This window comes from Rhodnius prolixus, unplaced genomic scaffold (assembly GCF_049639745.1).
Source record: "Rhodnius prolixus isolate KJV_2025 unplaced genomic scaffold, Rpr scaffold_2, whole genome shotgun sequence".
NCBI classification, from domain to species: Eukaryota; Metazoa; Arthropoda; class Insecta; order Hemiptera; family Reduviidae; genus Rhodnius; species Rhodnius prolixus.
This window is the reverse complement of record NW_027411592.1, coordinates 8077682-8102574: the sequence shown is the minus strand read 5'-3', so window position 1 is coordinate 8102574 and position 24893 is coordinate 8077682. Positions and strand designations below refer to the sequence as shown.

Below are 24893 nucleotides of genomic sequence, written 5' to 3'. Positions count from 1 at the left end.
ATTAAATTTTTCAAAGAATTGAAACATCTTGTTAAGGTTAGGTTAGAAAGGTGGATAAATATAAAACAAGCCTTCCAGCAAATTGATTTCAAATGTAAGTTCTGGATTACTTAAATGATTTTTAATTAGTAGAAATAAACAATAACAATACACCAAAGCATACTATAGTTATACAGGATGGAACTTGAAAATGACGAAGATGGGAACTGCTTATCTGAATTTATTGATAATTTTTATCAAGAAAATGAACTGAAAAGAAAACATATTGTACTTTTTCTATAAACATAAATTGCATAAAGATGAAATCGAGCGTAAAAAAACTGATTGTGGAGAAAGAAGTTGATTCTGCACAAGAAATAAAATTTTTAAAAGATACTTCACTTTTTCAATCGTAGTGGGGTGAATAAGTTTTAAACGTTTTTAAAAATTCAAGGTGAAAAGTGTTATTCCAGAAAATAATTTAAAAGTGTACGCAAATACTTTTTAAAACACAGGCAAGTAATAAGTATGAAAAGTTGATATACCAATAAGCGTATTATTGAAGAATCAATTTCAACAAGTTAATGTACACCGTAATAACAAAGTTCAATAGAATTAGCATCCTAAGTTAATAAAAACGTAAACATATTTTTATTACCAAACCTCGAAAATTTTAAATCAATCTCTGCACAAATAAGGAAAATAGAAGATGTAACAATTTCATTCCGTAATGTTATTATTAACGCTCTTATTTTATAACAGAAAAAGAGCATTGTTTAATGATACGATATGCCAATCACAGATGAAATATTATACATTGTTAATTATTAAATAAATAAAAAATTACTTTTACTCTTCTTTTTTTTAAAAAAAAGACTTCAATTTAAAAGAACAAATTCTTTCGCCTGCATTAATTTGGAAAAATTGGATAATTCTGCTTAAGAAGAGGTTTATTCCGATTAAAAGTTTCCCTGAGATTACATTTTTCCTTTAGTACTGAAATATTCTAAAATAAAGTACATAGATAAAACTGAATCTTAATATATATCACAAATTAATACCATTTCATTCTAAAAAATAAAACTAATGAATGTTTAATAAAATTGTAATAGTACTAATAAGAATGAAAATAATAATACTATTAGATATTTTAAAATAGATAATATTAACTATTAAATATAAACAATTTAAAGACAAACAAAAAAAGCTGGAATATTTACGAAAAATAAAATGGTGACCTAAAATAAATTATTAAGCTGTATAAAAATTATTCAGCGCAAACTATCAGTAAGAATAATTATGTATACAATACTACAATATCAGGGGTATTCATCATACTGTACAGTTTGATGGGATGGGATATCTATAAGTTACTTTTTTCAAGTTTACTTTTATCCAAAAGTATTTAGTAGGATAGTATCCACTGTTGAAAATGTTTAGATTAAGAAACAAACATAAATTAAATTATAAAAAAATAAAATACTAATTATAAAAACATTTTGGGGGAAAAATGAGTAGGAAAGCAAGTGTGTAGGGTGTGTGCGTGTGTGTCTACTAAGGTACGAACTGTGAACTGTACTTTCTATCTGAATGTTGGGTACAAAATTAAATTTATCTACTAACCTAGTTTTTGAACTGTCAAATCCCGTTGTCCGTTGTCTTGTTTGGTCAGTTATAATATTTGGCTCTTTTTAATTAATATAATTAATAATAACTATAAATATATTAAGAGAATTTAATACGAAATGTTAACTCAGGGTCAACCAGATAGTTAATAATGAGTTTGGTGGAGGATCACCCATACCTGTTTATCTCATGTTAGTAATGCCAACATTGTAATGTTTAATTATCGCAGATTCGACTTATTATTTTTTCATTTCCTTGTTTATTAAATCTTTAAACTAGTTTATTATTGCTTAATTTACTACTTTTGTACAATTACCTTTGTGAACATTGCTTTAAATTAACAATGAGTTACATTATTTTAGAAGTACCTGTTGGCAATTCTAGACTTTTCTTTATTGAAACAAATCTTAACAGTAAGAAACCTCCCCGTTCGAACGAGTTTTCACCTGTTTGTCATGTCAATTGAAAATTTTTAAGTTTTTAATTTCATTTACTTATTACATACTCTTATCCTGTACATTCTTTATTTTTCTAAAGACAAACTGGTAATTAACGCATTTTCAGGTAATGACAATAAAATTAGATATGATTGTAAAGTGCTTGTGCAAACCTTATATAGTTTTACTTTAGGGTACTCACAAATATGAGTAATTTCTGTTCGTACTTAATTTTTAAATAATTTTTTGTTAGCTCTGTAATCAATATTTTATAGAACATAGTAGCAGCTCTGTAAGAAAATACTACGCAAACTTCCGCGGTTTTTTCCACTTTCAATTTTTAAAGATACAGTTTCTTCTTATATTAAGTTTACATCAAAATCTCAGATTAACTCATTTGTTTCATTGAAAACAATACCTTTTTTGAGTGCAGAGAAAGCTATCACTGATGGATTTTATAAGAACAGACGGCTGTCAGTTAAGGTAACAAGTTTTTTTTTCTTTGTATGGACGAATTCCAGTTTGAAATTTCATAATTTATGAATCAAGTAAATTGTTAATTTTTAAATTGAAACAAAGTAGTTTCTTCAAAAAAATTAAGTTAACTAACTGAAGCCACCTTTTAGTTATAGTTTTATTAACATATAAATGATTTTGTGAATGGACATTTAATTTAATCCTTCTTTTTTGTTTATTGTAAAGTCCTACTTAAAGCTGTAAGTCAATTTTGGCATTGAGTTCGGAAAAGTTATAAAATAATATTTGGTGACATTCCTCTTAACTATATATTACCCAAATAAAATTTGTTACTGTAAGAAATGCAGTTATAAATAACTTTATTTGATGTACGGTTTTGTGACCAGCTAAGAATCTATGAAGTGTAACCTTTGGATAAATTCTCCCCTCAATTATTGAGTGTGTTTTAGTTAAGTATAGTTACCAATAATTCAGCTAACGCAGGTGTAGTTTTCAAAATAAATTGTACAAAACAAATAATGATTACGCGTTTATATCCTCATAAAGTGTTCTTTTTTTAAGCAATATCCCTTACCTTATTTATATTGAAGGATTGTTACCATAATCTTCAGTCAGTCGGGGGTGCCTATTGAAATATGTACCGCTACATTATCGTCCGCGGCATAATATTTTTATTTATTCTTCGCCCTTGACATCTTGTGGATAAGATTTGCCACTTAAGGCTTTAAGCTATATGTTAAAGTTAAACACACCGTTCTGATATTAAATACAACTGAATTTCTTCGTCAGATGTTATATTGCCTTGTAGTCAGTGATTTTTGAATTTCCGCAAAAGAAGTATTTACAGTGGTTACTTAATGATTGCTTAAAACTGAAACTAAATCAAAGTTAATGAAAAGTACTTGGTTCTGATCCTGTAAGGTTTTTTATTTTTCTCAACTCTATAATCTGTATTTATTTAATCTTCCTATGTGTGTTTGGGCAATATAATTTTCCATATCTTCTGAATCTAAGATATCAATGCTATTTAGTTGCACGTTGAATATTCAGCATACAAAATATTTTTTTAGGAAGATAAAGCTCCAAAAATAACTGCGTAGACTGGTAGAGCTATTCAAGTCTACAAACATTTTAAGTGATTTTTTTTTATGGAGGTTAAATTTCTGCACATCAAATCAGGTCAATGCGATGTCTGATTGATGTTCGACACAAACCCAGAGATCAACAAGCTCAACAATTCGAAGTGGTTCAGGTTTTTGGGAATTCAGCTCATTAAAAAGAAGCTAGTAGTATTAAGTAGTCTTATAAGAAATGCAAGAAGAGCACCGAAATACTGGAAACTACATCCAATTAATGTGTGAAACAGTTTAGTTCAGCTCATCATCAAACTCAGCATATTTATATTTACTCCCATGAAGATACTCATTTGGATCTTGGTTGCCAAAACGCATCGACTTCTTTACAGGCACTTCATTCTTTTAGAACGGTGGATGCATCAGCTAAGGGGTTCTACGTTTCAGAAATTCATACTTAAAACAAAGAAAATTGTATTAGCTATTCCTGATCTACAAAAATATAATGTAATCAGTGCATTTGATAAATTCAAACTTTGCCCTAGATTTTTTACTGTCATACTATAAGACTACTTCAAGATACCAAAGGCGCTTTGTTTTATGAAAGGCACTTGGAAAGAGTTATAGAATGACAATAAATTATTAACTAAAAAAATAGGAAACTAGGTAACAACAAATTAAGTAAACAATGACAACGTTATGATAACAAATTTTATTTAACAACATATCTCTCTTGCCATTTCTTAGATGAAACAGTCATGAAATAAATTAACCTTAAGAAAGGAAACGTACCGTAATTGTGCACTTTAATAATATATATATTTTTTGTTTCTTTAAAAACAGGTCTCTCCAAATTTTGATATTAAAAATAAAATTCAAAATTCCATTTCTAAATTAACAGATTAATAAAGAATAAAATAATTCGATTGTGATAAAACCTACCCCTATGTGTGACAAGTTGAATTTTCTATGATTACTGTACAATGTGAAACTGAAGTCAATTGATTCGCATTTAATAATACAAAAGTTTATTACTATAATTCGTATTTTTTTTACACTTATTTTTTTGTTTTCTGATATAACATTAATTAAAACTAGCGACTTGTGAGCGGATTTCAATAGGTTCATTTCTTTCTTCGTAACTGCCTCGAGCGTGGTGCCGTACTGCCGCTTCCAATGCTGAACATCGGTTGGCCACCTCCAACTATAAACAAAACATATTCATTTATTATGGAATTTAAACAATGTTTACGTAATGAATATATATTTCATATGAGAAAAAAAATAAATTAAACCCATAGTTATTCGAGGTTTTTCTGTTCCCTTAGAAAAACCTTGGGAAGAAACCAGAAGAAAACCTCTGGGGCAGGTTTAAATCCTGGCTTCCTCCAGGTCTTTTCGCGTCTGTTCTAACTCTAACATAAGGGTAAGAAATTAACTAATCTGGAAAAATTATATCGTTCCATAGTTATCCTGTCCAGTTGGGCAAACTTATAGTTTAGTGTTGTAAGTGAAGTTAAGAACCCCAGGCAGGTCCCCAGTGAACCTTCTTCGTACGGTCTACATGTTCCCTTGGATTCCAGAGATTTCGCAAAGGGAGTTATAATTACAGCCTTCTTAAAGGGGACTAATCATGTTGCCTTCTCAATGTCATGTAATGATCTTGATTTCCCTTATCTCTCTACTGATCCAGGGCCTTCTGCCATTATTCCCCAATCTTCCTATAGCTTTCCTTAGATCTGTACTTGGGCTGAAATGTAAGGATAGCATTCTGCTTCTTTCCAAAAACTCCGTCGCATGGGCACATTCTTCAAATTAAACTCAAGGTAAGCTTTTTTTTCATTCGAAAGTAAACATTAAACAAGATATATAGTTAATGCAAACGTCACTCGCAGGGAACAGCTATTTAAAACCCGCGTTGGGTTCTGATACAGACATTTAACATTTATTTTTTTCTGTAGAACTTTTACCAATCGATTCAAGCACGACACCACTGCCTTCTTTCAAGAATAAGGCAATTGTACATGTCAATATTTTCAACAGTGACTGCCATTTCAGGGTGCAGCAGAACCTAATTTATCAGGGACATGTTGTAGGAGTGTTGCGTTACGAAAAGTCGATAGACATAGCAACTTTTTATAGTATGTACGAGTACATAGTAGGTGTAAATCAGCATAAATTTCAATAAATTTTCAAAATTAAGGTGAAATTAAAATATTTTTATTTCACTTTACGCATGGACAAATTAATGAGAACGTATTCAATGAATTGAAAGAAAAAAAATGAACAGGAAATTAATAAATTTTTGAAATACTGACTGAAAATAAATATAAAAAATTCTCGAACTTATAGATAACTCGTGGCTTAAACTAGCAATTCATTATTAGAGGATTGTAGTTTGAGGATTAAGTATTATTTATAATGCGGTATTAATATGCCTTTTGGACAAATGTCAATTGTGTATTATTATTAATTACTTAATACTTATTATTGCACTTGAATGCCATGATGTGGGAGGAGACTGATTGACAAGCGATGACTTAAATAATTATCTGAATGTTCAGTCCCTTTTTGACTGTGAAATGTGCTACAAAACGGAAACAGAAGGGATGCGATGAATCATCAATTTGAAATTTGAACAAGGGACAAAATTGGGCCTACCAATGTTTTTCAATCCTTAGCGTTACTTAACCCGTTGCCGCACACTTTTATTTTGATGATCTTGTTCAGAAACACACTTTTTTTTTCTCAATTGTTTATGACTGCCAGATGGAATCAAGTGTAAGTTGTATGTTTGGAAGTAAAAATGATCACATTTGGCCACGGTTTTTCCAAAAAAACTCTCGACGGCTATAACCGTCATTTGCTCATCTGTCATTTTTTCTCTTTCCAGAGCAAATGTCGGCTATGACCGTCGTGACGACTATATACAGCATTTGCTTTACTAATTCAATAATTAACAAGTGTATGCGTTAGTACACTTCGTACTAACGCTGTACTTTTTTTTATTAATTAAAATGTGCACGACGGCTATAGACGTCGTTTGCCTACATATCAACAAAGATCGGACGGCTATAGCCGTCATTTGCGGCAACGGGTTAAGTAAAACGCATCAAAATTGAGGTAATTGTTGTCCGGTTTTTTTCAATTCGACACCCAGACATAATTTTCATCCTACAGGGAACTCCGGCTCTTGGGAAATAGAAACCTAAGGGCCGGTAATAGTAATTCGAACCCTTGTATCAGTAGAGTTCTGAGTACCACTGAGAAAATACCTCCCTCAAAGAAGTCATTAATTTGTAAGAAAATGTATAATAAAATTGCAATTTTATTATTCACTTATTAAAGATTATGACTGAATAAATAACACATAGGTGTATAGTAGGGCGGTTGAAAATTAATATTTAACAAGATATCAAGAATAAATAACAATTTGCATAGTTAATGTAAACGTACAGGGATGCAGTAGCCATACTCAAGGTCAGAACTTGCAAATAAAAAAAGTCCCTCCCTCAAAACGTTGTGAATCTCAGAATTAATACATTACGACTCTAGTTATAGTGTACTCTTTCTAAAGTCACTGTGGCAAACGAAATTCATACTCTAGAAATAGTGGGAAATTTCTGCTAAGATCAACCAAGTTGTTTTTTTTAAGGCCTATAGATTAATTAAAACCAATTGGTGTAAATGCATTTTACAAAAATAAATCAGCAAAAAAATTATTAGTAAATAAAATACGAACAAATCTAAAACAATCAGTAATAATAGCAATAAAAAGTCAAGTAAAACTGCATTAATTTGCATGTAGCTGCTTGCAAACTATCATGCTTGTATTTAGAAGAGTGTTTCAGCTGTTCATGCAATATTTTCGTGCATTATCTATTTCTTTTGAGTGCATATGACCAGTTTTTTTTTTTTTTTTTTTTTTTTTTTTTTTTTTTTTTTTTTTTTTTATGAAATAACGCATGCATATTTAGAAATAGGATTTGCCAGCAAATATGTGCAGGAGATGTGTTCTAAAAAGTTGATGACATTTAAAGTTAACCGAAATGGTTGACTTTAAATTGTCAATTTTTTAAAAGATGCTCAATTCAAAAATATTTACAGAGAGAAAATTATGTATGAAAAATGGAACTTTCCTTAAGTTAACACGGATTTAAAAAAAAAAGGAAAAATCAAATTTCATAAAAAACTAATAACATATCAGGCTAATAGCATCAACGCAGCATTCCCAGCCCAACCAGAGAAGCTGTGTTGGGTCAACAAGAAACAAATAAAAAAAACTGCTACGAGCAGCGCGTATTTAAATCTTTGGGTCGCAATAAATTTGTATTTGCAATTTAAATGGGCCTGAAGGCGTTAAAAAATATTAATAATTGCAAAAAAAAAACCTGATTAAACCCAATATCCAAAAATAACATTATAAAAAAAAAATATTGTTTGAACTAGTATTTCATGTTGGTCGATAATATTGGAACCTTTACAACTATTTAACGGCCCAAACATGTCTTATTTATTGATTAATGGTTATTTATGTTTATGCTTAGTGGTAAGTGGTCAATCTCAAATAAAAAGTTGGGTCGCGATACGACTTCAAGAAATATTTTAGGCTGCGCGGCAAGCAAGTTGAGAATCTGCTATACAACAACTTCAAATCTTTTTTTTATGCATTGGAGTACCAAATAGCGCTGACATTTGTACATAAATATATTTCCAGGTGATCAGAAAATAAAAATATTAAATCATTAAAATTGAAATATTATTTTTAAAAAATAAAGATATATTTAAAGATTATGAGAAGAAATTGATTGGGAAAAATGTATTTGTTTGAACTGGTCGTTAATTATTCTTAATTGCGAAGTAAAGTTATTTTCTCTTACTCTCATCAGTCGCAGGGAGGATCATGCAGATTTTCCATTATGAGTTTTCTCAACAGGAAAAAGTGGTTTCGTGCCGTTTTTTCTGGTTTGTTTCGCGAAAAATTCTCCGAATACTTTCTTTAATGGTAAAGGCATTTTTCTTTTTTTACTTAAGGCACATCTGAGATCATTGACGTCTTGAGCTTTTTCTAAGCCGGTGGAAAAACCTGAATCTGGGAGGATTACAGTACGCTAACCACTTAGCCAAATCCTTTACCTTTGGTGAGAAAAATTTAATAGGATGTGAGAGGAACAGTTTCTAAAATGAAACTAAACATTAAAAAAGAATTGAATATGTAAAAAAGTAAGTAAAATTACAAAATTTGAAGCAATGCGGTGGATCGGAAGAGCACTTTTAGGTTTTCTTTTTGGCAATTTTTCCGGAATTAATTCCAAAAGAACAACTTCTTTAAATTTGGTTCCCAATGACTTATATCTTCAAGTAAACTCTAAGAACGGTATTCAAAGGAAAAAATAAACTCTGCTCTAACAGCTTTTCTCCGTACATTGCGTAGTTCTAAACCTGAATAATGTTTCTGATCATGAAATGAATAACCTAACAACCGGTTTGGGAGGGAATCAGCCAATGAGAAGTGCGGCTGTCAGAAAGGCTACTTTGAGTTCTCGGTGATTAATTACTTGGCAGTCGATAAGTGGTTTCATTTAAACTCGGTCATGATAAGTGATAGACTTATCACTTTAGATTGGAACATTGCAGCACAAACACAGATTTTTGGTGATCTTCGATGTAACTTTTGCGACAGTCATTTTCTTGCAATGAACATGTACTATGTTGAAGTCGAAACTCTCTTATCTGTATATCTTCGAAGGTGTAAGAAAATTGAATTATGTAAACGGCGAAGTAAGAGAAAGCAGTGTGAATGAGTGAAACTTCAATTTTTTTATTTTATTTTATTTATTTTATGTAAATATGCAATACTATCCAATTGTTGAGATAGAAAACTTAATAAAATATCTGAAGAACTTGAGTTATAGCTTAAGAATTCTTAAGATTCTAATAGAACAAACCTTTTCGAATGATTTAAAACAATATGCCAAAAACATTTAATGACATGCGCAATGTTAAAATTTAAAAAAACGGCGGGAACTTAGTTGCCAATCTATTTGTTAAAGTGCAACTTTATTCACACGACTAAATTACTATTTACACTTCAAATTCTTTATTTGAATTTATTGCTCTCTCCCAAGCCGTCAAATGATAGGAACGATTCCCCCAGTCACAACTGGTTCCTGTCAAAGTTCTACTGTTTTGTGTTATAATTGGAAGAAAAAAAGTATTGTACGAGGTGTGATAACAATGTTAACATTGATTATTAGAAAAATGCATTAATCATTTTAAAAAAACGAATGATTAACTAATTATAAAGAAATCTTAATTTAAATTTTGTCTGCCACTTTTAAAAACGACAAAAAAAAATAATCAGACTACCAACCACGGGCGTCTGAGGTTTGTTTACTCAGAACACTATCTTGCTTTGGTCTCTCGTTACGGCCATCACCAGGAGGTGAACTGAACTATAAAGAGAAAGTTTAAGAGGAACAAACAGGACTCGAACCTGGGTTTTCCGCGGTCTGATTCTATTTTATTTTATTTTGTAAATACATACTTAAATCAAAAATGGAATAAACAGAAATTACACAATAATTTATGAACTAATCACATTCCTTTAACTTTCATTTTTTCATCACGTTTTTTAATTAAAGATGATACCGCCAACCCTTGAAATAGATTTGAAAAGAGCATAAGATTTTTTTTAAAAAAAGGTTATAGGCGATAAGGTGGCTGAAAAGAAATCCAAGGTTAAAGAAAACGGTTGGAGTCATACTCCAGAAAATCGCTCCAATTTACTCCTCAACTTCCGTTAGAGGGAATTAAGCCAAAACTCTGAACCCCTCTATCTAAAATACCGTTGCAACGCAATGATTATATTAATTACATATTATATTATTATTATAGATCATATTAATTATATTATTATGAAATAATAATATTAACCACGATCAAATGAATAACTAAAATTCTGATTTTAAAGTGCGTATTTTATCGAGTTTTTTTTTGGTTTTAGGTTTGCGCGTAGTTCTCGAAAACCAATCCAGTCGATATGTTTGAACTTGGATTTCGTTAAGTAGCTGTATGATATTATTCTTTCCCCTGAATGTTGTTTGTGAATTCGAATTTCATTTAGCAGCATGCTGGAAGAGAGGTTTCTAGGTCTGTCATTAACATTCATTATTTCCGTACATTCCACGAATTTACCCTGTTACTGCGAATAAGTTATTCAGGTTACCAATGCTCTGTGTTTGCAGACAATGAGAATTGCGACTCCAGAAGATTGTGTCGATATTCAATACCAGATTATTTTAGCACTAAAATATCATCTCTTTCAATAATTAGAAAAAAATATCATTTTTTTTAGAAAAAGCCCATTCGTACTGAGATTGGGTGTACTGTCTAGGAGTTATGACGAACTTTTCAGCAGTGGTTGTAGGAAGTTGAAGGTATTAAAACGTGCTATTTCCAAAAAATATTTAGAATCTGATCGTGGTCTGGATTTGACTTTAAATAAATATGGTAAATAATCAAATAAATAATCAAAAGCTAGATCACTTAGCTAAATCGATAAAGTAAATATGCTAAACATTAAATATTTTACCTACTTAGTAAAAAAAAGTGCATAAATGTTCCCTAGCTATAATTGTAGGCATTACATTAATAATATTAAAAATAATAATACAGATCTTTAAACACAATAAAATTTTAATTCATTGACACAAACAGGGAAAAATGGATCATCAATCAACTAAATGTGCAATTCGTGGAAACAATAATAATCACCACAATAAGAAAACAGTGCAAAGTTGAAATGCATTTAAACAAACAATTATGTACAAAATTTCAAGCTAGAGAAAAAGCAGATTTTTTGGTAGAAAAAGTTTATAGATCTGGGTTTTCACCATATGATATAAAATAAATATTTACAAAATATATTAAAGCAGACTAAGCACAAAATTCCATTGTTTAATAAAGCGTAGCCAATTATGTGTTTGTTTGCTTTTGAAATTAAAAAGCAATAGCATTCCTAATTTTATTTTTTGCATAATTTCATTTTTAATTTTTATTAACTCACCGCCTGGATTGAATCCTCCTAGTGGCGTCGAAAAACCGAATCCTGTGAAATGTTATTTACACTTTCTTTTTTCCCAAAATACATTGCTTCTATTACCTAAGTTTTGTTATGCATTAAATTAATATATATTTTTTTTTTCAGAATCGTTATAAGTTCATCAAGAATTATGCTTAAATACACAGGTGATACCTCCTCACTTAATGGCGGCACGAACATTCAGAAAAATATGGTTTTCGTCCACTCAGATTTACATATGCATGTATCTCGTTGCACTCGATGCTGGTACGGACCAGATATATAAATATATACATAAGATATACAAATGCGTTCGTGTGTTTAGGTGTCTAAAAAGAACTTATTGGTGTTGTACCATGATGTTCCGGTTATCAAACAAAACAAAATAGTCCTTAATAGTTCTTTTTACATTGTGTTTTATATTTCTATTAACATCAGGATTGATGGTTGAAATGATTTTTCCTTAATAAGAACGAACAAAATTAAAATGGACGTTACTGAAAATGAAAAAAAAAATTAATAAAACTGTTCAGATTTTATCCTATACAGACGATTTTCATATCATAGTAAAATCATTTAAAGGCTTGGAATGAACATTCTTTAGTCTATGAGCGCTGCTAGAGAGAAGAGGAACTGAGCCGAAGGAGTAACCAAAAGAAAACGCTGAATCAGGACGCATTCAGTTCCTTTGAGGATGAGCTCTTCCCCTGGGTAACCATGTATAGAAAAAAAAGGAAGAAAAACTGAACATTACGCAACTTTCTCTTTTTCAATGATAAGAATTTGATGGACAAATGTAATCATATTGATATTTACCAAAATTTCTTTGCTTTAATGATTGTAACTAAATAAATAGTTCAATTGGGCGAAATGATCTTTCTAATTAAACTTAGATTGCGCTACCAGCAAACCTAGAGAGGATATTTAAATTTTATCTGGGCCCAACAGAATTCAATAATAAATATTAAAAGAAGTTCTATGCAGGACTTCCCCGAGATCCGACCTAACTCAATTTCCCAGAAATAAATTAAATATAAAAATTATGAAATTTAAAGATTTTCAATTTTAAGATTGGAAATTTGACACGAACGCAATACTTATAACTTGGCTTACCATACGTCCCGGTTTGAGATCCCTGTCCCGGCGTCCCGGTCAAACTTGAACAACACCGACACCCCGGCCGATCGGTTTTCAATTAAAAATAATGATTAATTCTTGATCGAAAAAAATTTCACTCAAAAAATAAAAATCAGATTGAATCAGCATTTGTTTCTCACTACTTGCAATGCTGTTTACATAAATCTAATGGAATATTAAATAGTATTAAAAATAAAAATGCTGTCATCCTCCTATTTATCACCTATAATTTTATTTTCATTTATATCTCTCGCCCTTTGCTCTTCTTAATTCCAAATGTTTAGGAAAGTAATGGTATGAAAACAATTCAGCAAGTAGTTGATTCAAGATTGTCATTTGTCAGTGTGCTCAAATCGTTTGTAGCGTACAACTTGAAGATTTAGTAAACAAATTATTTTTCAATATGCAGCCGTTAATGATTTCCACCTCTTCTTTTGGGGAAAAAGGGGAATTTTTATTTCTGATCTTAAAAAATATTACTCACAAATGATCATTATTATTGATCGAAAAGATTTCGTTCAGAAATAATGATCAATTTATGATTTTTTCAGCTGTTGATCAAAAATAAAAATCACTTTTGATAAAAATCATAAAATGATTTTTGAAGTTACCAGATAATTTTAATCAGATTTGATTTTTATATGTTTATTTTAATTATCGATTTCAAATCCTGCTCATAACTAGTTTGGGACAATAGATTTGCAGGATGGAGCTGAAACCACTCTTTTTTTATTCACGTAGACCATGCTGGGTGGAAGTATACCAAGAATGTCAAATGACGAGGTGTTCAGAAAGGCAGAGGATAGTGCAGTGAACAAAAAGAGTTGATCGCTTCCAAGTGCGATGAAAAGCTGTAGCGAGATCGCAAGAATTCTACAAATGGAAGAAATTGTCTCCACTTCTTGAAATTCGCGGAGGAGGTTGTCTAAATGCTAGTAATAAGGTGGAGCGGTAATTAAGAAGAAGAAAGATCTCAAAAATGAAGCGGCTTATTAAAAAATTAATCTAAAGCAGGTAAAAAAAAAGTTTTAGTGGCAGTAAAATAATTGCAGAATGATTCCTGAAACTGAGTCATTGTTGGCGATTTTGGTTTTGATGACTAGTCCCAGAAAAGAATGAAAAGCCTTGCCAACAATTCGAACCTAGAATGCAGTATTTTTTCCCCATGTAAATGAAATCGAAGGCAATTACTAAATTAATTAATTAAAACCAAATGTTTAAGTTCCAATTTGTAGGTCCTTTTATTAGATTGCCAACTAACCAATTCGTGTTACGATCTAGTGTGAGAGATAGAAAATCGCTCATTAAGTGAGGAATAATGAAATTCTAAATCTAATTATAGAGAAACATACATTAGTTTGTTTCAGTTTAATATCTGATAAATCTGATGAACTTGTAACAAGTGAAGAAATAATTTTTAATCGGAAAGTTCTGGATTGAGTTATTTCTTACTCTTGCAGAATTAATAATCCTGTTTGCTATTAACCATTAGATTAATTAACATGTTTTAATTAATGAATAGCAACCTTCGTTATAGTTTAATTTTCTTCGTCTTAATATTGAAAATTAAGTTTTATGATTTTATAGATTAAATAATTGTGAAATAATTATTTTAAAAAAATATTTATTACCTTGTGATGTGGAAGCAGGAGTAGCATTAAATTGAAAAGGTTGGACTCCTCCGACTGGATTCTGCTGATTTGTGGATGAACCAAACTGGAACAAACCAGTCGAAGCTGGCTGGGCAGAAGTCTGTGTTGGAGCATTGAAGTTAAATCCAGCACTGGGATTCGGAACGGCTGAAGAAGCTCCAAAAGAGAAACTTGGTCCTGGAGTTTGTTGTGTCTGCATAGCACCAAACAGCTGAGGAGTGGGTTGATTTGGAGCACCAAATACATGAGTAGATGTCGTTGTACTACCAAAAGCAGGTGCAGGAGCCGAAGCACTTGCCCCAAAAGATGGTGCAGAAGTTGTGGAGGAACCAGCAGACGTTGCGCCAAAAGCTGGCGCAGAAGATGATGAAGTAGCGGAACTTGCCCCAAAAGCTGGCACAGGTGTTGAGGAACCAGCAGGATTTGCCCCAAACGCTGGTGTTGGAATTGAGGAAACAGCAGGATTTGCCCCAAAAGCTGGTGTTGGAGTTGAGGAAACAGCAGGATTTGCCCCAAAAGCTGGTGCTGGAGCAGCTGCAGCTGCAGAACTTGCCCCAAAAACTGGTGCTGAAGTTGATGAAGCTGAAGTACTTGATCCAAAAGCCGGTGTAGTAGCTGACGAAGCTGTAGTATTTGCCCCAAAAGTAGGTGCAGGGGCTGATGAAGCTGTACCAAATGTTGGTTTGGCAGCTGGATTAGAGAAAGCTGAGAAATTGGAGGCTGTAGGAGTTACATTACCGAATGTAGGCTGAGTAGTCATGGAAGAAGCTCCAAACGTAGGTGCGGGTGTCTGAGAATTTGATGCACCAAAACTGAAACTTGGTTTTGGAGGTTCCGCAGATGAGGCACTAGTCCCTGAAAATTTAAAAGAAAACCCACCACCAGTTGCTGGCTTTTCTTCAGGTTTGTTTGGTTGAAAACTGAAACTTCCGACTGAATTATTGGCTGTTGTTGTAGAAGTACCAAAAACTGGCGCCATTGTAGTCGCTGCAGAGGACTGCACAGTGCCAAACCCGAAGAGACCTGGAGTGGTAGTTGAAGTAGTTGTTGCAGCTGTAGTAGATGTCGAAGAAGCAGCAGGTTTAGTTCCAAACAAACTGCTAGGTGAAGCAAAACTAGAAGCTACAGCAGGTTGTTCAGAAGAGGGTTTACTACCGAAACTAAATCCTTCTTTACTAGCTGATGGTGTACTGAAAGACGAGGAACCAAACTGAAATATAGGTTTCGATTGTTGCAAAGGCGCTTGGGTCACTTCAGCAGTAGAACTAGAAGCTGAAGTAGATGTACCGAATGCAAAAGGCTTGGTTTCGGCTTTTGTAGCTGGAGTCGAAGCAACAGCTCCAAAACCGAATAATCCAGGAGATTTCTTTTCTTCTGGTTTGTAGTTTTTTTTTTCACTACTATTATTTCCGAATTGAAAACCACCTGTTGATCCAGTGCCAATCTGTTTTGGCTCTGAACTCTTAGCTGTTGTAGGAGTATTAAATAAAGTCATTTTGGGCGGTTCATTCATGTTTTTAGTAGAGTCTTCTGTTGATGAGAAAGATGGTTTAGCTGAAAACTCTCCAGAAGTAATGTTACCGCTGCCGAAAGTGAACGTCGATGTTTTCAAAGGTTCACTATTTGTAGCAGAAGTGGAGGATGGTGTATTAAATCCAAAAGAAAAGGTTCCTTTATTTGGTTCTGATTGAGTACTGGGAGTTGTAGCTACACTGTTCGCCGAAAGGTTTGGTTGTTTAAACAGTTCAGTCTTTATTGTTTCTTCAGGTTTATTCTTTTCATTTGTAGTTTCGGGTAGTTTAAAACCACTATCTAACTTATTTTCTCCAAAAGAAACATGCTTCACCGAGTTAGTTGGTTTGGAAGTTGAAACTGTCTCTGTACTGGCTGGCATTGTAAATAGATTACTAGTGGTTGAAGTGGTGGTTACTGTACTGGATGGACTCCCAAGAGTGAAAGATGATGTCGGCACTATTGTATTCTGCGCAGTATTCAGTGGTGCTCCAAAAGTAAAAGTGTTATTTGTTTGTTTGTCATCAGTTGGCGGTGGCCTAGTAGAAGTAGGAAGTAAGTCATTACTACTGGTTAGTACAACGCTAGTAGTAGCAGCCAGTACTGGAAGTGTTAATTCTTTGGCAATATTGGATGTTGGAGGTGGTGTAGCCTTCTCAACGGCCGAACTAATCGGCGGTAATGGACTTCTTACTGGCGACAGTGTAGGATCTTCTGTTGCTAAAAATTTCGAAACAGCTGACTTCATTAAGGCGTTCGCCATTTTGTCTGTCACTTGTCTCTCTTCAACTACGGCTACGAACAAAAAAAAAAAAAAAATACAAACTTAAATTTTCTCATGAATAAATATTCTTCAAAAGTGGGGTTCTACTGTTTGTTGGCTTTAACGTATGATCGCTGTAATGAAACGGACTTTTTTTGAGGCAAATGTAACGTCTCAATGAGCCTGATCAATCCTACTAAATCAATTTTCATGAAAAGGCATTTTTTAGAATAATCTAACAAGTCGGTTCTGATATTTTTCACGGAACTTTAGTTATACGTTTCACATTCGTAAGTACTTTCTAGTCTTAACACCGTGAAATGAACCGAAACGATACTTAGAGGAAAGCTTCTTTCAGAGAAAACTCAACTCTCCTAAAACCCCCGTTTTACATATTTACATAATAAAGTGATCAACAATGCAGAATCATTAGTTAATTGATTCGATGAGCAATATATTAAATTAAGTAAACTGTAGGTAATAAAACGGTCGAGTTGCCAGAAATGGCTCTAAAAGGGGCCAGAATATCCCGTTCCCCAGTAAACCATCTTGAAATCAATTTTCACGAAAAAAGTCAAGCAATATTAGTAGGTGAGACGTTTCATAAGTGTTTTGTAAACATAGTTTAAGATTTAGTTTAATTAGAAGTTCAAGCTCGATTAGTTTTCGAAATATTCGCAAAAAACTGAAAATAGCTCATTCATGCATACCAGTTTCTTCAAACTCGAAACATTGGTAACTAAATTAATCCTCCATAAAATCATAACAACATGACCTTGCTTTACAGAGAAATTTCCCTCCAAAGAGTCCTCGTATTCGAGTTTTCCTGAAAAATGTTTCGCGCCATCATTTTTTACCTATGAGAGCACCTAGTTGGAGCGAATTTCGCAAAAATCTAGAAAATGCAAAGAGACAAAAAAAAAACAACATTCAACTGCTGAGGGCTCCATTGCCGTTAACCGGATCAAGCCAGCGAAACATAGGTTTTGAGGTTCTTGAGATTTTCATCATTTTTTGAGTAGTGTTTTCATACTCACTTTGTTTATTAACTTTTTAGAGGGGGGGGGCTCAAGATGACCTTTAAAAAATATTTCCATTTCAGATGAAAACTCAATATCGAGAATTATATTCGACCGCAACACTTACTTTTGCTCTCTAAATACGAGAAAAATAAAAGGAAAATAACACTATTGTTTACCTCTAACAGTTTTTTCTGGCTCCGTGTTTATGCTTTTATCTTCTTTCTTCGGGGAGTTGGCTTGCTCTTTGATCTAAGGATTAATTAATAGTCATTAAGTGGATCAAAATAAAAAAATTAATAAAAAAAAAAATTTCAAAGAGAATTAATAATTAGTTACTTCAATGTTTTCCTCAGGTATTGGTTCAATTGTCTGGGTCTCTGCGGCAACAACCTTCTTTAAAGTTTTCCGTCGATTTTCTGCAAAATAAATAAATTAAAACTCTTCGACAGTTTCTTTGTAAGATTCAAGAGGTCGAAGCATACCCTTCCGCTTAGAAGAATGAGGTGAACAAATAGTATTTTTTTTTTTTTTTTTTTTTTTTTTTTTTTGGCGCATCAACAGCTGAGGTCATTAGCGCCCGGAGCTTTTTCCAGTGCACTGCCGGCCTCCGGACAGTGTTTTCTCGTTACAGACAACACTGTCCATCACCGGACAGTGAGCTGTAAGAAGCTCCTAGGAAGAGAAAATCTAAGGGTCAGCTGCTGGATTCGAACCCGGGACCTCCGCGTGGTTTAATAACAAATAGTATTAAAGTTAGTTTTTAATTTTTGTTATTCTCTCCAGATTTGAAATCCAATTACTCCTCTTTTGGAGCAAGAGCACCAGTTTTTTTACGTTTAAAACCCGCTGGTTTGGGGTACTCCACATATCAATATTTTTTATATATTTAAATAAATATTTTTTAGCCCAGAATATGGCTAAATTGTAGAGTTGTAAAACTATTTTTGCATTTGGGGCAACGATCGTCCCAACTGTAAACCAGTTTATGGTTTATCCTCCTTCCAACCTACTTGCTTCATGCCAGCACGCGTGAGTGTTGAGTCAAAAGAGAGATAAAAGTAAATAAAACGCATTTTTTACAGCTGTTCCTGTTTGTTTTAATATTTTTAAAACACGTTAAAATGAAAAGGTTATAGATTGTGGAGAATTTTTTTTCCCAAAAACCAGCTTGAAACTCCCTTTAAAATATTATAATTATTTTAATAAAGAAATAATATATTAAATAAACTTTAAACCTGCACCACAAATAAGAGGAGACTTACTTTGAACTCTAGGTCGGATCAATCTGTACAATACAGCTGGATCCAGCAGCGTAAGGCTTGAACTTAAAGAGCTGATAATCTCGTTACTTCCACGACGAGGTACCCTATTCGACTGGAGGACAACACCATTAGTGGTGGCCATTACTCCATTAGTACCATTACAGGATATAGCACCAGAAATTCGTTCTTCAGGCGGTCGGATACCAGCATCTCCACTTCGACGTTGTCTTTTACTTTGTCCAACATCCGGGGAGCTAATACCTAGCATCATAGTACTTGTTTTTATACTGTCTTCTTCGCGACCACGTTTACCTCTTTCTAAAAATTGACTGTAAAATAAAAATCATATCTCACCATTTTTAATTAATGGAAAGTGAATCAAAGATATTAATTCACATTAAGGAGTCATACAAACTATTGGCGGGAACCTCAACTATTCCAAGCATATTTGAGATTTTGTCCACATTAAAATGACTTTTCCTTCTATTAATTGAATCATTCTTTTATTTAAGACAATTATTTGACTTTTCCAACTAGGCAGATAGCTTGATTTTTTTGTTTTTTTAATAATAACTTTTGGCGATTTATAATATAAAGATTAAAGCTCTGTACCCATTAATATTGGCTGTTATCAAAGCAAGAGCAGACTTTGCAAGCTAGCCAACCAAACCCAATTCTTTAGCGATAAAGTTGCCATACAACTAAGTTGGCACGTCTGACTGTACTTAAAAAAAAAAGAGATCATAGACAGAGACTTGCAAAATCTCAAGACAGAAATTACAGAATGGGTTATCTTACTTACTCAAGTAAGATATTCTAACTACTACTTACTCAGATTGGCTATTTACACTACTTTTATACTCCTGTGTATCCTCTTCTAATTGGGATAAATAAAGATTGTGCCTATATTCAACTGGTTTACAAGATTTCTTTGGTGCTACTCTTCCATCGATTTCATTGTCACTTTCTTCATTCTGCAATAAAAAACGAAGTAATAATGATAGGTATTTAACTTTTTCCACAATTTGTAACGAATTGACCATTTTAAGAAGCCATGGTAACAGAATGGTTAGAAGCGAGGTTTGCATTTTAGGATTCAATTTCCAGTATTTGCCTTGGTTTTTATTTAAGGTATTAAATGAGAAATTTAAGTATTAAAGGAAATCTAAATGTAGTCCAAATTCTTATTTCGTTTGCATACACTAACGGTTTATTACGGTATCAAATTAAAGTTGCAAGAATATCCACGTGTGAAATGAGAAACTACCAGAAAAAATGGGGTGAAATCAGAAAAGTGGTTCTTCAGTGGAAGGATTTTTCGTCACTGCTACCTAGACAGTTCGCAGTGATCATTTCTAAGAACCACTTTTTCGTACTCTTGGGATCCCAAAACTTGTATTTCCAATGAAAACTTGATATGAAAAATAAGACATGATCGTCAAACCTCTCGTTACCAGCAGTAAGAGAAATAAAACGGAAGTACATTCAATTTGCTGGTAAATTACTAAAGATCTTTCGGAGGTCAGAAACCACCCACTATAGGTGAAAATATGGACGTAATCTGCCCTTACTCTATCCAAAATATTATTTCTGTTACGCGAAGAAGAATCATTTTTGCCAACATTAGATCAGCAAAAAACATTAATTGAAAATGAATTGAAGCCAAAATGAAGTATCTAAAACTTTGACTTAAGGAACTTAAGTTCCTTAGGCTTCAGGCCTTCGATTAAAAAATAAAAAAAAAAAATAGTAGCTTTAAATTGATTACCATCAACGAATGTGTTCTTTTTCGAGACATTTCTCTAAGTGCTTGTATAAGTGATTTCGAACTGTTGTACTCTTCGTTGTCGTACTCACTACCGTCATTCTCACACAGTAGGAGGGAACTAAACAAAAACAAAATATTTTTAATTAACAATTGTTTTTATTTTTACACGCTTTAAAAGATTGACCATTCTTCAAAAAAGTTCCCCCCCCCCATAAATTAAGACAAAGTGAGGAATCTAGAACTGAAGAAGGTTGTAAACCCATAATTCACGGTGTGATTCCCTTACACATCAAGTTTTTATCAGTAAAGTTGTCTGTGAAGTTTCAACACTTAATTGTGAGCAAATATAGACGCATAGTGATAGAAATAGTCTGTGGCAAATTTATCATTAGGATCATTCCATGTCAAATCAACACGGGGTCTGAACCTCACCATCTCGGATTTTCTTGAAACCTGGCACATGTGTACTATTGGTATAGACTTGGAAAAATATGAAATTTTACTGTGATATGTCAGCTGGTTTATGAGTTACAGGGCTGTAAAGTTGCCAAAAATGGGCTGAAAAACAGGGAACCCCGTGTTTTTGGATTACTGTAGAAGCTTTCCTAATTGAGCTACAGACTTGGGATTGGTGTCATTTTATAGCATGTATAATGCCCTTTCCTGTGATATGCGAACCATAATTAAACCAACCATTTACACTCATTAAACTAAAGTCCGCTAAACATACTTGTATAACGATTACATCGTAAAGACTTTTCTACACATCTCGAACTACGCAGATTTACCTAACTTGCTTTTAATGAATCATTGAAAATAAATTGTTTTTTTAAGTTGAAGAATGGCTGGTGTAATTTCTATTGATAAATCTTTGTTGACTGGTTTGCTCAGTATAATCGAAACGTGTGAAGGAACAACTAATATTTGATCGCTACAAATGATGGTCTTTTCTCTAATCATGGCAGAAGCGAGAGGAAAACCTTGTTTAAATCAGTAAAAAACAAAAGATTCTCTTAGAAAAATTTCTTATAATAAGCTTATAGGTTTTAAGAATCATGTCAACCACAGTCTATGACGATATTAGTGATGAATATTTCATATTTTGGTAGGTTTTATTCCCACACATTTTTCTGGCGCTGATACGAATGTATTGAATAGTAAATCGCTGATTACTGTGAAGATGTTCAAAAAGTTTTTCATTTAATAGAGCAGTTCAAAATCGCTACAATTAATATTTAGGTTTTTTGTTCAGTATATTGACTTTTGCCTATTGATGAGAAATATTTGGTCTGATATTAACATGGATTAATTGTATTTTTGATTTAATTTAATTACATAAATTCTAAAGAGCCAGTCTCAGGATTCAAAATGGGTTGAACCAGAACTGGATACATTTATAAAGATTTTTAAATACAACTCGTATGCTGCTTCCTTCACTTTGTTTTTCCTTTTTTACATTTGGGCTGTAGTTTGTTTGGTTTAGGTCTTTCACTAAGCGCCAAATGTTTCTACAGGAATGTGAATCCTTGTCAGTGATTCTGCTATGATATAAAGTCAATATTAACAGATAATGTCATGTTAATCCATTGCACTTCACGTTAATACAACGCTCTACCATACATTCAACCAAACAAAGTAGAATTATGAATTTAAACAAAAAATCACAAAGACAAGAGAAACATAACACATACGATACACACAGTCCAAGATAATAACATAGCAGACCTCAATTATTTAAACCAAATATATAAATAATAACATTTAAGTAAACTCAATCAAAAAGGCAGCGGCTGCAGGCTGATTGTAACCTCATCAGAGTGTAACCTCGTAGTCGAACTGCACCTTCGGCCCATTGCATCATGTCGACTCTCCGTTGGGGTCCCTTATCGTCAAGGATGCAACATGCTAGTTAATATTTATTTACTCCATGACACTAAATTGTTTGTAGGATCCCTTTTGAAGTCCTTTAGTAGGGGGTCCTAACTAGCTTTGTCTGGGAACTTCTTTTTGTATTGTTTGAAGATCACATTTTATCATTTTACTCTCATGCAAAACGTTTTGTAGTTAGATAATATTAAGTTTCAAGTCTTAAATCCAACAAACTAACATTAAAAATAAATAGAAATTTAATATAAATATTTTGGAATACTTACCTTGAGTTAGGTGGCCCAATGCGTACTCTAACGGGTACTGGCTTAGGTTGCCTTATCTGTTTAATAGTGTGATAATCACATTGTCTATCAGATCCCCAAGGGAATTCTCCCAACAGAAGGCTGTTCGCTGTGTCACAAATGCGTGTTGTGAATCCATCACTTCTAGCATCCAATTCCAGAGAACTAATTAAGATAAATAAGCCATATAAATTTTAATATTGAAGATTAAGTGATAAGATGAATTTTTTGTTTGCAAGAGAGAGTAAATTCATGGTAAAATTCTATATTTCGCAAGGTATAAAATAAAATGTTACATTAACATAATGTTTATGTAAAATGTAACGAATAGTTTTCTTTCCGGGTAAATATAACCTTCCTTACAGTCTCTATAATAGTGTTTACAAAAATCAATATTTTTTTTAGAGACTAAAGACAGAAATAAATAATTTCTGTAAGTACATCTTTGTATCTTTACTTTCAAGACATGTCAGACATTTATTTTTCCACTCTCCGTCTAAAATTTAAATACAATACAAATAAAATACAATTCGAATTGTCCGCTAAGCACGCCAGAAGGAATGGTCAAATACTTTGCTTTCACTAGTACAATCAATTAATTTATATTGTTTGATTTTTTTAACAATTTCTTTTTTTCCATTAATGTAAAAACTTTTTTTTTTTCTTACCATTTAATACTAAAACGCCCTTACAGTTTATATGTATATATGGAATAATGGTAACAATTGTATTTTTATTTTAGATTGAGGATGGACACAGATACCTGAATCATCTGGAAATCAAGAATAAAAAAACATGTCATTGAAAGAAACCAAAATACAAACTATTTTGAAGACTGAAAAGGAGGTTCTTTACCATGTGAAAAAAGTAGCAGTAAGTTTATTCAAAATATAATTTCATCACACCCAGAATCAATAATTTCAAATATATTGTAAGAAACTTTTGTGTTCGGTTCCTTAGCTTTAAAAGATTGGAAAAAATGAAAGAGAAATTAATTGTAACAGTAATCCAAACTGAACATGAAACCTGTTACAAATAAAATTCAAATAAGCTTTCGGTCGTGATAGAAATAAAAACAAGCAATTAACACGCAGTACAAACTTAAATTTTTTAAGTCTTCACAACAGAAAGTTAAACAGGTTATGAAGTTATTATTTAATAATATGAAGAACATATTCATACAAGTGATTCTAGTTAAAATTTTAAAAAAAGTTTTATCGTTGTACAAAAAAGCATTGCAAGCATTTGCTTCCCAAATTAATTTTGATGAGTGGCAATTTAATTTTTTAATTTTAACTAAAGAATAGCATGTTTAATTTGAAGAAACTGAACTGATACAGAAAGTAAATGTGTTGAGCACTATCACATACATACATACCAAATGAAAAAGTGTGAATAATTGTTTTAAATTACAATCTCTAAAGTAAATATTTATATTTTAATTTTGAAAGGGGCGTAATTTCCTGATTTATCGTACACTTTTTTTTAAAACCTACATATCACATTTGCAACAACTTGTATAATTGTGAAATGGGTGTTAAATTACTTACAGTTCATCTTGTGTGGAGTTATTTCTTGAAGAAGATAATAAAGGAGAAACATTTCCTTTTAAGTTATTGGATACGTATGTCTTACTTTCTTTAAATTTTGGGCTGGAAAACATCTTTGCCAATCTGTCAGCCATTTCGAGAGGTAAAAAAGCCACAATGAGGTTATCCAAACGTAACGAACTCTGTTCTTAACTCTCGTAACTGCTAACTGAAAAAAATTGAATTCTTATTTCAGTACTTTGTTTCTTTTTTATTCTTGAGAAAAAAATTAACTTAATTTCTAAGCAACGCAGTTGCTGGGAAAATAATATTTTAGTAGGCATGCTTAGAAATATAAAATACATTTTTTGAGTTAACAAGTTATTTAATTAAAATCATGTT

At 32.3% G+C, this 24893-nt stretch overlaps 2 protein-coding genes across 16 annotated transcripts in view; both read right to left on the bottom strand.

Annotated features, from left to right (window-relative positions):
- The window catches only part of LOC141448872 (uncharacterized), a 95277-nt gene extending 93533 nt beyond the window's left edge, over positions 1-1744 (bottom strand). For 13 of the 14 annotated variants that reach the window (XM_074117662.1, XM_074117679.1, XM_074117668.1 and 10 more), the window contains exon 1: positions 1603-1744. The gene's annotated coding sequence lies outside the window, so the exon portion shown is untranslated. The remainder of the gene's footprint in view (positions 1-1602) is intronic. The other variant, XM_074117680.1, reaches the window with a different exon arrangement.
- A 2545-nt stretch (positions 1745-4289) lies between these two features.
- Positions 4290-24885, bottom strand: LOC141448873 (uncharacterized). Of its 2 annotated transcripts, XM_074117681.1 has the most exons (10): positions 24513-24885; positions 22945-23127; positions 20792-20909; positions 19855-19997; positions 19024-19352; positions 18098-18177; positions 17938-18010; positions 14444-16771; positions 11661-11702; positions 4290-4796 (listed from the first exon to the last, which is right to left on the bottom strand). In XM_074117681.1, the coding sequence occupies exons 1-10, from the start codon at positions 24644-24646 to the stop codon at positions 4717-4719; spliced, it is 3510 nt and encodes a 1169-aa protein (XP_073973782.1). In that variant the 5' UTR covers positions 24647-24885; the 3' UTR covers positions 4290-4716. The 2 variants fall into 2 exon arrangements, with proteins under 2 accessions (XP_073973782.1, XP_073973783.1); XM_074117682.1 differs by lacking the exon at positions 11661-11702.
- Between the last annotated feature and the right edge of the window lie 8 nt (positions 24886-24893).

What these genes read in the sequence shown, in the direction of transcription:
- LOC141448873 (XM_074117681.1), bottom strand. Translation starts at nt 24,646, where the DNA reads ATGGCTGACAGATTGGCAAAGATGTTTTCCAGCCCAAAATTTAAAGAA. An exon ending in ATTGGGCCACCTAACTCAAG is followed by an intron (nt 20,910 to 22,944) that starts GTAAGTATTCCA and finishes GTTTTTGTTTAG; the next exon opens with TTCCCTCCTACTGTGTGAGA. An exon ending in TACCTGAGGAAAACATTGAA is followed by an intron (nt 18,011 to 18,097) that starts GTAACTAATTAT and finishes ATTAATCCTTAG; the next exon opens with ATCAAAGAGCAAGCCAACTC.